At 41.5% G+C, this 13,026-nt stretch overlaps 1 protein-coding gene across 1 annotated transcript in view; it reads right to left on the bottom strand.

The window, feature by feature from the left end:
• Positions 1-11,116: 11,116 nt before the first annotated feature.
• CDH23 (cadherin related 23) overlaps positions 11,117-13,026 on the bottom strand; it is a 1,196,655-nt gene continuing 1,194,745 nt past the window's right edge. Inside the window, exon 67 of the mRNA XM_040438415.1 lies at positions 11,117-12,055. Coding sequence (XP_040294349.1) covers positions 11,738-12,055 — 318 coding nt within the window. The 3' untranslated portion in view covers positions 11,117-11,737. The remainder of the gene's footprint in view (positions 12,056-13,026) is intronic.

Below are 13,026 nucleotides of genomic sequence, written 5' to 3'. Positions count from 1 at the left end.
AACTTGCTCTATAAAAATATCACATGACCTAACCCCTCAGGTGAATACCGTAAAAAAAATACAAATAAAAACGGTGTAAAAAAGCAATTTTTTGTCACCTTACATCAGAAAAAGTGTAATAGCAAGCGATCAAAAAGTCATATGCACCCCAAAATAGTGCCAATCAAACCGTCATCTCATCCCGCAAAAATCATACCCTACCCAAGGTAATCGCCCAAAAACTGAAAAAAGTATGGCTCTCAGACTATGGAAACACTAAAACATGATTTTTTTTTTTTCAAAAAAGAAATCATTTTGTAAAACTTTACATAAATAAAAAAAAAGTATACATATTAGGTATCGCCGCATCCGTGAAAACCTGGTCTATAAAAATATCACATGATCTAACCTATCAGATGAATGTTGTAAATAACAAAAAATAAAAACGGTGCCAAAACAGCTATTTCTTGTTACCTTACAAAAAGTGTAATATAGAGCAACCAAAAATCATATGTACCCTAAACTAGTACCAACAATACTGCCACCCTATCCGTAGTTTCTAAAATGGGGTCACTTTTTTGGAGTTTCTACTCTAGGGGTGCATCAGCGGGGCTTCAAATGGGACATTGTGTCAAAAAAAACAGTCCAGCAAAATCTGCCTTCAAAAAAACGTATGGCATTCCTTTCCTTCTGCACCCTGCCGTGTGCCCGTACAGTAGTTTACAGAAACACCCCATATGTGGTCATAAACTACAGAATCAGGGCCATAAATATTAAGTTTTGTTTGGTGGTTAACCCTTGCTTTGTAAAAGTAAAAAAAATATTAAAATGGAAAATCTGGCAAAAAAGTGAAATTTTTAAATTGTATCTCTATTTGCCATTAATTCTTGTGGAACACCTAAAGGGTTAACAACGTTTGTAAAATCTGTTTTGAATACCTTGAGGGGTGTAGTTTCTTAGATGGGGTCACTTTTATGGAGTTTCTACTCTAGGGGTGCATCAGGGGGGCTTCAAATGGGACATGGTGTCAAAAAAAAAACAGTCCAGCAAAACCTGCCTTCCAAAAACCGTATGGCATTCCTTTCCTTCTGCGCCCTGCTGTGTGCCCGTACAGCGGTTTACGACCACATATGGGGTGTTTCTGTAAACTACAGAATCAGGGCCATAAATATTGAGTTTTGTTTGGCTGTTAACCCTTGCTTTGTAACTGGAAAAAAATTATTAAAATGAAAAATCTGCCAAAAAAGTGAAATTTTGAAATTGTATCTCTGTTTTCCATTAATTCTTGTGGAACACCTAAAGGGTTAACGACATTTGTAAAATCAGTTTTGAATACCTTGAGGGGTGTAGTTTATAGAATGGGGTTATTTTTGGGTGGTTTCTATTATGTAAGCCTTGCAAAGTGACTTCAGACCTCAACTGGTCCCTAAAAATTGGGTTTTTGAAAATTTCTGAAAAATTTCAAGATTTGCTTCTAAACTTCTAAGCCTTGTAACATCCCCAAAAAATAAAATATTCCCAAAATGATCCAAACATGAAGTAGACATATGGGGTATGTAAATTAATAACTATTTTTGGAGTTATTACTATGAATTGTAGAAGTAGAGAAATTGAAAGTTAGAAATTTGCTAATTTTTCCCAAATTTTGGTAAATTTGGTATTTTTTTATAAATAAAAATGAATTTTTTTGACTCAGTTTTACCAGTGTCATGAAGTACAATATGTGACGAAAAAACAATCTCAGAATGGCCTGGCTAAGTTAAAGCGTTTTAAAATTATCACCACATAAAGTGACATTGGTCAGATTTGCAAAAAATGGCCTGGTCCTTAAGGTGAAATTAGGCTGTGTCCTGAAGGGGTTAAAAAAAGCATTTAGTAGCGCTCCCATTCTGATCCAGCCTGATCAGGAGAGACACTTTATTGTGGAGGTGGATGCGTCCGTGGACGACGCAGGAGCAGTCCTTTCGCAAGGTCCTGCTAGCCTCACTAACCTGAGACTGTGTGCCTTCTTCTCCAGGAAATTCTCTCCCACGGAGAGAAACTACGACATAGGGAATAGGGAGCTGCTGGCTATTAAATGGGCATTTGAGGAGTGGAGGCATTTTTTTGGAGGGGCAAGGGTAACTGTTGTCACTGACCATAAACACCTAATGTTTCTCGAGTCTGCTAAGAGGTTGAATCCCCGGCAAGCCCGATGGGCTCTGTTTTTTACCCGTTTTGAGTTCTCCATTTCGTTCAGGCTGGGAAGTAAAAATGTGAAGGCAGACGCATTATCTCGGAGCTTCCATGCTTTTCAACCTACTAAGGCACCGCCTGAATACATCCTACCAGCAAACATCTTCTTAGCGGCTCTTACCCAGGATATCTCGGCTCGCATTAAGGCTGAACAACATCTGTCACCGGCATCCACCCCAACAGATAAGTTGTTTGTTCCCGTACAATTTCGTCTCCAGCTGTTGGGGGAGTGTCACGATTCTGCCTTTTGTGGACATCTGGGTTTTGAGGGCACTAAGGATCTGGTTTCTAAATCTTTATTGGTGGCCCACTCTGACCAGGGATGTCAAGTCCTACGTGTCAGCCTGTGAGGTTTGTGCCAGGTCTAAGACACCTAGGACTCGCCCTGCTGGTAACCTACGACCCCTACTCATTCCCAGTAGACCCTGGTCCCATATCTCGATGGACTTTATAACTGACCTACCGCTGGTGGAGGGTAAGACTGTGGTTTGGGTAGTGGTCGATAGGTTTATCAAAATGGTTCATTTCATTCCCCTGTCTAAACTTCCGAATGCAAAAACCCTGGCGTCTATTTTTGTGAGAGAGATTGTTCGTTTACATGGCATCCCGGAAAATATTGTTTCTGACAGGGGTGTGCAGTTTGTGTCCAAATTCTAGAGGGCCTTCTGTCAAAGATGTAAAATTTAATTGTCTTTTTCTTCCGCCTACCATCCTGAGATGGAAGGGGTATGGACCCGAAGAGAGATCTTGGGTACCCGCCAGGGAGGTTCATGCTCCTAGACTTGTTCGAAAATGTCATTTTCATTTATAACACCCTGAAAGGCCATCAGTGGCCCCTCGTAAAAGGGAGGGTACTGCCACGGGGCGCTAAAGGCACACTCGGTCTCCCAGCAGACCTGCTGCTTAGCTTCGGGAGTGAGGATCTGTGTTTGGCCTCGTTCCCAGGGCAGCTTTGCTAGCTGGGAGGCTCCCTGCTCCTAGGTCTGCCTTGAGTGCCGAGCTGATCACTCGGTGCACGCTGGCCACGTCACATGACCCTCAGACCCCACTATAAATACAGGCAGCCTGCTGGCCACAGGTTGCCTGTTAATTCTAGGTTCCTGTCTATTCGTTGGACTACTGAATACTCACCTGATCCTGTTCCCTGACGATTCTTTGCCTGCTCCTCCTGTACTGAGCATCCCTCCTGGTATTGTGACCTCGGCTCCCACCTGACTACTCTTTGCGGACTCCTCTGGTACTTCTCTACTCTCCTGGTATTTGACCCCAGCTTCTCCTGACCATTCTTTGCTTAACCCTTTGTACTGCGTAGCTCTCTTGGTTCTGACCCGGTCTGTTCACGTTCCGTATTTTGTCTTGTCTGTCTTCCCTGCACATATCCTAAGTAAGGGACTGTCGTCCAGTTGTCCCCTGTCATCAGGACTCGTGAGGCAAGTAGGCAGGGCCAGGGGTGAGGGTGGAGCGCAGTGGTCACTATCCTTCCCCCTGTGTGTGTGCGGACATGACCGTTACACCCTTTTTGACAGACATTTTTCTTTTAATGCTTTACCAGCATTAAAATATGCCTGGCCTCTTTCTGTTTACTTTTATACAGTTCTCGATCGGCTACATGTCCGGTTTCCTATTCCCCCCCCCCCCCCCCCCATTCTTTCCTTGAAATTAGTCCTTCTAAAGGTGTAATATATGAATCAACTTCATAAAACACACTTGGTCTATTTTGGTCATTAGACAATGTGTGGTGGTCTTGAGACCTAAGACAGCTTAGCACATTTTGTACAATTTATGCCAGGAAACTGCAATAAAATTTATCTGAAGTCTATGCCAGTTCTTACCAGATGTAGATTTCAGTTCTAATACTCAGATGGCCCACGATGCACCACATTTATTAAGAGGCTAAGCTATGGCTTTAATGATTAGGGCTTTCTTATTTAAAGCTGGACCTCATACTCTGTTAGTCTTATTTAGGGTAGAAGGACAGAAACCGAAGAAAGTACATATTTTGAAGCAGTTTGTTCAGTCAGTAATGTTTATCCCAGTTTTTCTTTTCAAATCTCTTGCAAATAGTTGACAAACATCCAAGTACAGAGTTGGGTAGAGCTGATAAATTGTTTAACAAGTTCAAGACCAGGCCATTTTTACATGTTTTTTTGTGTCTTTGAAAGCCTTAAAGGGGTTGTCCGGGATCAAACTTATTTTTTTTTAAATATCTTTACTCACCTTTAGTAGCCAAGTCTATGTTCCCAAGATGGTTTTAGGTATCTTTTACACTGGAGCATGGCTCCTACAGTCCCCAACAGATTGTTTACATATCTGTTTATCTGTGCGATCACTTCCTGCCGCACTGCACTGTGGGTCCCAGTGCAGGGTGGTATCTCCTGGTTTCTACTGTCTAACATTGCGTCCCTGCACCTGCGCCCCTCATACATATTCATGCCTCCTGCACATCGTCCACTCCTCCATCGATCCGCCCCCCTCATACATATTCATCCTGCTACATGGAAGGAGTTTTCTGTGCTAACTAGCATAGTGATCTGCCTCCATTCATTATAAAGCTCTATGCCCGGTGACGTCATCCTTTCTGCATAATTACCTAGGCTGCGAGTGACATCACCGGTCTCCCTGAGCAGCGGAAGGGGAGGCTTTGGTCCCCTTTTCTTAACGGTCCTTTTCATATAGGCGGATATTTAGTTTTATCATTGGGGTGGAGCTAGAAATTACAGGCCTCTCTCATCTTTTTAAGTGGGAGAACTTGCACAATTAGTGGCTGACTAAATACTTTTTTGCCCCACTGTATACAGCAATGGAGATGGCAGGCACAATCTTTATGCAGCTGCTAACTCTGTGTGGATATTCTGAAATGTTGAAACGGGAATGATCATGGTAGCTAATGGCGGCCCCACAACATGACATCTGTCCTGTGGGTCTCCACACTATACATGATGGCAGTAGGCTATTTAGGGTACTTTCACACTTGTGGCAGAGTGATCCGGCAAGCAGATCCGGCAATCTGCATGCAAACTGACAGCATTTGTAGACGGATGCGGATCTGTCTCACAAATGCATTGCAAGAACGGATCCATCTGTCCGTTTGTCATACGGACAAACTGATCCGTTTCTATTTTTTTTTTCACATTTTTAAAGGTCTGCGCATGCGCAGACCGGAAGGACGGATCCGGCATTGCAATATTTTTAATGCCGGATCCGGCACTAATACATTTCAACGTAAATTAATGTCGGATCCGGAATTCCGGCAAGTGTTCCAGAATTTTGGATGGAGATAAAACCGCAGCATGCTGCGGTATTATCTCCGTCCTGACAAGTCAAAAAGACTGAACTGAAGACATCCTGATGCATCTTGAACGTATTGCTCTCCATTCAGAATGCATGGGGATAAAACTGATCAGTTCTTTTCTGGTATAGAGCCCCTAGGACTGAACTCTATGCCGGAAAAGAAAAACGCTAGTGTGAAAGTACCCTTAGATGCATCCATCAGTGGCAAGCAGTGTTCAGTGATAAAAGCAGGCTCTGCCAGCGGCATCAGAGTTCATAAAGCCTCATTAGCACATCAGTGTTTTGGTCAGTGATTTCCATCAGTGATTGTGAGCCAAAACCAGGATTGGAGCCTCCACAGACTCAGGCCTCATGCACACGACCGTTGTTGTGTTCCGTTCCGCAAAATAGGGTTCCGTTGTTCCGTGACCCATTTCCGTTTTTGTTTCCGTGTGTCTTCCTTTATTTTTGGAGGATCACCAGACATGAAGGAAAGTAAAATAAAGTCTAAGTCAAGTTTGCCATGCAAATGATAGGAAAAAAACGGACGCGGACGGCAATCTTGTGCTTGTGTGCCTCTGTGTTTTTTCACGGTCCCATTGACTTGAATGGGTCCGCAAACCGTTTTCCGTGAAAAAAATAGGACAGGTTATATTTTTTTTTACGGACTGGAACCACGGATCACAGACGCGGATGACAAACGGTGCATTAGCAGAGTTTTCAATGGACCCATTGAAAGTCAATGGGTCCGCAGAAAATCACGAAAAACGGAACAACGGACACGGAATAAAACAACAGTCGTGTGCATGAGGCCATAAGGTATAAGGGAAAGATCTGCACCTGTTCTGTGTTTAGAGCTGCACCTGGTTTTGGCTCACAATCACTGATGGAAATCACTGACCGAACACTGTGTGAATAAGCCATAAGAGGGCTGGAAAGCTCCTCCTGCCACCATGCATAGTGTGGAGACACACAGGACCAATACCAGGAGTTGGGCACCTTTAACTTGGGACATTGTGGAACCAGTACTACTGCCTTTTGATGTGGTGTTCCAACAAGATAATGCCCACACCCCCATCGAGAATGTCTGGGACTGGATGGGGAAACGGACCTCACATGCAGTACAGCCAACAACCACCCTGGCTGAACTACAGATCCATCTGTATGACAGTTGCCATGTCAGAGTGGCAGCCTGTATCACAGGAATGAGGCATGCCACCCAGTATTCATGTGACTCTGCCTCAACATGTACCCTGTTGCAGAACCCAAAATAAAGGGTTAGCATCTTAGTTGTGTGATCATTGACCAAGCACCACTAGCAGTTTATACTTTGTCAATCTCAGCCCAATCGCAATGTTTTCCATGTATTCCCATTTTCATTATGCAGGGGAGTCCTCCCCTGCATAACGGAAATGAGATGGATCTGTTTTGCAGCCCATAGACTTCTTATTATGACAGAATACCTCTAAAGGCATTCCGTTATGCATTCCGTCATAGAATTGCGTTATGGTCCGTAGTAACGGAATCCATAACACAATTCACCTTTTACCAACAAACGAATTGTGAACGAATTTCAAAATATAAATATATGAATATATCTCTAATATTTGGCTTGTGGGTGAAATTTCAGGATGAACCTAAAATGCACTCTAACCTTTACAGGTGAACTAAACTTCTCTAAACCTTTGAATGCACATGTCCAATTGTTCAATGTTTCAGTGCTTTTTGCACAACTTGATGTTCTCCAACAAGGAGCTTAACAGTAAAATTCACAACAGGTGTTTGATCCATGCATCGCCCAATAAATTTCCTGGTTCAGTTAGAATTGGTATTTAAACAGTCCTCCTCATCATGCTGTTCACATTTTGACCTCATGAGACCAAGACGACACCTATCAATTGATCAACAGTACCTCGCGGTTGCGAGGCTTCAGGCAGGATGTTCTCAGATTAAAGTGGCCACTGAGCTTAGAGTGTCAGAGTGCAACAGAGAGACTGGAAGAAACACAGAAAGGCATAGAAGTGGACATCCTTTTGCCACATCCCACACTAATGACCACTTCATTGTGAACAATGTCCTGTGGAACCGGATAATGGGTGCCTCTCACCTCCTTTAAATGTGCCTGGAGCTGTGTGGCATTCAAGCATCAAGTCAGACCATTCAAAACTGTTTACATTAGTGTGGTCTGTGTGCTAGATGACCTGCGAGGGTACCTGACCACACCACCAGACACAGGCTTCATCATCTTGCATGGGCCAGGGACCCTCACTGTTGTTCACTGATGAAAGTCAATTCACGCTGAGCAGAAATGATGGCCGCCAACATGTTGAAGACATCACAGAGATCGCTATGCATCAGCCATTGTTGTCACCAGATGAGCATTTGGTGGTGGTGATGTTAGGTGTGGGCAGGTGTGTCTAGTCAATACAGGACTGCCCTACACTTTGTGAACGGTACAGTGACAAGCCCATACTACTTGAATAACATAATTAATCCAGTCATTGTGCCTCTGCATGAACAACACAGGCCTAATTTAATCTTCATGGACGACAATGCGTCAACTCATCGAGGTCACATCATTAGGGAACAGCTGCTGGAGACTAGGGTACCTCAAATGGAGTGGCCTGCACATTTTCCAAACCTGAATCCCATTGAAAACCTATGGGATATATATATATATATATATATATATATACACAGTGGATATAAAAAAAAGTCTACACACCCCTGTTAAAATGTCAGGTTTCTGTGCTGTAAAAAAATGAGACAACGATAAATCATTTCAGAACTTTTTCCACCTTTAATGTGACCTATAAACTGTACAACTCAATTGAAAAACAAACTGAAATCTTTTAGGTGGAGGGAAGAAAACAAAAAAAAAACTAAAATAATGTGGTTGCATAAGTGTGTTATAACTGGGGATGTAGCTGTGTTTGGAATTAAGCAATCACATTCAAAATCATGTTAAATAGGAGTCAGCATACACCTGCCATCATTTAAAGTGCCTCTGATTAACCCCAAATAAAGTTCAGCTGCTCTAGTTGGTCTTTCCTGAAATTTTCTTTGTCGCATCCCACAGCAAAAGCCATGGTCCACAGAGAGCTTCCAAAGCATCAGAGGGATCTCATTGTTAAAAGGTATCAGTCAGGAGAAGGGTACAAAAGAATTTCCAAGGCATTAGATATACCATGGAACACAGTGAAGACAGTCATCATCAAGTGGAGAAAATATGGCACAACAGTAACATTACTAAGAACTGGACGTCCCTCCAAAATTGATGAAAAGACGAGAAGAAAACTGGTCTGGTAGGCTACCAAGAGGCCTACAGCAACATTAAAGGAGCTGCAGGAATATCTGGCAAGTACTGGCTGTGCGGTACATGTGACAACAATCTCCCTTATTCTTTATATGTCTGGGCTATGGGGTAGAGTGGCAAGACGAAAGCCGTTTCTTACAAAGAAAAACATCTAAGCCAGGCTACATTTTGCAAAAACACATCTGAAGTCTCCCAAAAGCATGTGGGAAAAGGTGTTATGGTCTGATGAAACCAAGGTTGAACTTTTTGGCCATAATTCCAAAAGATATGTTTGCCGCAAAAACAACACTGCACATCACCAAAAGAACACCATACCCACAGTAAAGCATGGTGGTGGCAGCATCATGCTTTGGTGCTGTTTTTCTTCAGCTGGAACTTGAGCCTTAATTAAGCTAGAGGGAATTATGAACAGTTCCAAATACCCGTCAATATTGGCACAAAACCTTCAGGCTTCTGCTAGAAAGCTGAACATGAAGAGGAACTTCATCTTTCGGCATGACAACGACCCAAAGCATACATCCAAATCAACAAAAAAATGGCTTCACCAGAAGATGATTAAGGTTTTGGAATGGCCCAGCCAGAGCCCAGACCTGAATCCAATTGAAAATCTGTGGGGTGATCTGAAGAGGGCTGTGCACAGGAGATGCCCTCGCAATCTGACAGATATGGAGTGTTTTTGCAAAGAAGAGTGGGCAAATCTTGCCAAGTCAAAATGTGCCATGCTGATAGACTCATACCCAAAAAGACTGAGTGCTGTAATAAAATCAAAAGGTGCTTCAACAAAGTACTAGTTTAAAGGTGTGCACACTTATGCAACCATATTATTTTATTTTTATATTTTTTCTTCCCTCTACCTAAAGGATTTCAGTTTGTTTTTCAATTGAGTTGTACAGTTTATAGGTCACATTAAAGGTGGAAAAAGTTCTGAAATTATTTATCCACTGTATATATATATATACACACACACACACACACACACACACAAGGCCATCTTTAACAAGGGGCAGCTTTAACAAGGGAGAGGAGAACTATGGGGACATTTACTGGAGGCACTATATAGTGGTATTTTATATTGGCACATTTTGGGGGCACTATGGGGACTTTAGCTCAACTGGGGGCATTAAAAGGGGGTATTTTTTGCACTGGCACATTATAAGGAAAATTATTACTACTGGGGGTATTATGATGGGCTTTATTACTACTGGGGGTCTATGGGGAACATGATTACTAGTATGGGCACTATGGGAGCATTATTACTTCTGGGGCACAGTGGGGACATGTTGGGGGCACTGTAGGAGCACTATTACTACCATGTGTGCTCTAGCAGAGAATTATTCCTATTGGTGGGACTTTTGGGAGCACTATTATTGTGGGGTCACCTTGGCACAGTATCAGCTTACCACAATTATTTTTGGGGGACGTTATGTTTACACTATTAGTGTCATGGGCACTATTTGCTGGGCACAGTTATTTTAGGGCACTGTGTGCCAATAATTATTTAAGGGCACTATCTGCATGGTACTACTATTATCAGGGGGTTTATCTGTTTCTGCAGTATAGTATTGAGGAGCACAGCGGCACAGTATTGGTGGTGTTAGGATGATTTGTCCAGAAGATGGGAGAATAATGGAAAAGTAGTAAACTAAGATTTTGTTTGTCAAACTGCAGAGACAATAAATGGCTGAAAAATGGTGGTCTGGTCTGAAGGTCTGAAAGGAGAAGATGAGCAAAGAGAACATCCACATCAAAGAGACGTCACTGGATGTAAGAGGTATGTGGCACTGTATTACCCTGTATGTAGGGGTGGATGAAGGGGTTAGTAGTACTGTACTATCTGCACATTGTAAAAAAAAAAGTAATCTGCAAAATACTATATATTTGTGTCAGAAGTTGTGCTTTTATAATTTTTAGAATAATGATACAGCCATTTTTTTTGATACTTTTCTGCTGATTCTTTTTTTCCCCCCTTCTATATTAAGAGATACTATAGTCACCAGAACCACAACAGCTAAACGTAGTAGTTCTGACGTCTATAGCATGTCTCTGCAAGCTTTTTAATGTAAACACTGCCTTTTCAGAAAAAAAGGCAGTATTTACATTACCTCTAGTGGCCACTCATCATTATTAAAGTTTACTACTCTACGAGGTGTGTGGATTATTATTTTTTTGTGTGTGTTGTGGTGGAGGGCGTGATTGCATGCTAGGGTGTGGGAAGGCGGGATCCAGGGGGCCCAAGTGAATACGGCCCTGCACGCACACATGGTGTATAGTGACAGACAAAAGACAATTTGAAGCATTAGATTTTTTTTTCCCCTTCTTCATAACAAACATTAAAAAAAAACTCACAAAACTCACATTTAAAAATGACTTCAATTACACACTAAAATGCTTTCAGAAGTCATCTTGTTGTACTCTGGAATTTCTGTAGATTTGGTAGGGCAGCACAACTTAAAAAAAAAATATTCAATTGTCTAAAGTTCCACATAAGGTATGACCTCACAGGCCTTAAAGGCAGTTTTTTGTCCAGTGTTTGTCCCTTTAAAATATTCTTTGTTACAACACCAGAAGAGTGTTTCACTGCCGCAGGAAAGAAGAAAGAATTCTCTGTACCAAGCCATTCTCAGCATGTTTTTTTTTGTCTTTACTGCCATGATTGCATTTTGTGTCATATCCTAGTACCATTTGAAGCATCGTAATATGGTATATTTTGTTCAGATAACAACTTGTCATATATGAAAGATCCTCCATTTTTCTTTTTTTAGGAATATTTTTAGTTGCATAACTTACAAGTCCACCATAAATTTTGAAGGACAGTGGGCATTTGTGCTTTTAGGTTACTTGACGAAACCATGCCAACTCAAACCAGCTCCTGTCCATTTTGTGCTTCAATGCTTAGTACATTCTTCTTAACTGCTAGACCAATGAGGCCACCTCTAGTCATAATTCCGTTATTTCCAAAGGGCTTTCCATTATGGTGTCTCTCAGCTTGTGCATTGGTGTGGATTTTGCAGATTCTGTGCGAGCGTTTCTGTCACTGAAAGCACAATTGTCTGTGTTTAGTGTCTCTAAAGATCGCCCAATACCCTTTTGGTCATCTTCTGGTAAACTATTGATGTCAGAAGTCAAGAGAGTTCCAGTACTTCCATGCACCACATGAATCCCATCTGGTCCCTTTATTTCCACTGGGTGTTTGTGCTTGAAACGCAAAGAACCAGGGCTTTGGTCATCATCTTCATCCAAATCATTCTGGATCAACTGTAACACAAAATTATATGAAAAACAGTAAATATAAAGTAGAACTTGTGGGTACAGGTGAATGGGAAATTGACTAATGAAATCCACAAATAGCATGCACCTATAAAATAAATTTTTATAAAATATTACTGAATTTTCAAACAACATTACTGGTTTATATCAGCAGGAGAAGGGGGTGGCTGTGATTGACAGCCACACTGCCAAAGAGGAGTAATATGGATGATGGCACTGGCAGGAAAGGGACACTTATTTTCCCTCCACAGTGATCCATGGAATCATGGTAACCTTTAAAAGGCATCCACCCCCACAGTTGCAATACTCTATGCCTGATCATCATAAAATATGATGTTAAAGTCCCCTGATTAAAATAAAATGAATGCAAATTTACATTTACAAGTCCTCTTGCAAACAAAGCTACATCAGTGCAAAAATTAACAAAATAGCCGTGACTAACAAAACAAAAAAATATACATCCTGCGGTCCTTAAAGCCAGATTACTGATATCAGCCAGATCAGCTTGTCACAGTGCAATCCTTGTAAACTAAAACTATCCAACTATAAAACAAATTGCTTAATTGAACATTGGCCCAGATTTACTATTATGTCTGTGCCTAGAATATTTCTAAAAGGTGGTGGAAATTGGTACCACAAGGGTTTCTACACTTTTTATTACATTGACATTTTGCACAGAAAAAAATTGAGGTTTTTCAAAACTGATGTACATTAAAACTTACTTCGTTGCCCATAGCATCCAGTCATATTCCATTTTTAGAATAAGCTATGAAAAATGAAAGGGGGAATCTGGTTGCTATAGGATTTATCAAAACTAGTACAAAGGAAAACTGGCTTAGGTGCCCATAGCAACCAATCAGATTCCATCTTTCATTTTTCAGAGCTCCTTTGGAAAATGAAAGGTGGACTTTTATTGGTTGCTATGCTAAGCCAGTTTTCCTTTATAAATCTCCCCCATA

Source organism: Bufo bufo, chromosome 6 (assembly GCF_905171765.1).
Source record: "Bufo bufo chromosome 6, aBufBuf1.1, whole genome shotgun sequence".
NCBI lineage: Eukaryota > Metazoa > Chordata > Amphibia > Anura > Bufonidae > Bufo > Bufo bufo.
Note: the sequence above shows the minus strand (reverse complement) of the source record. Positions and strands in the feature narration are given on the sequence as shown.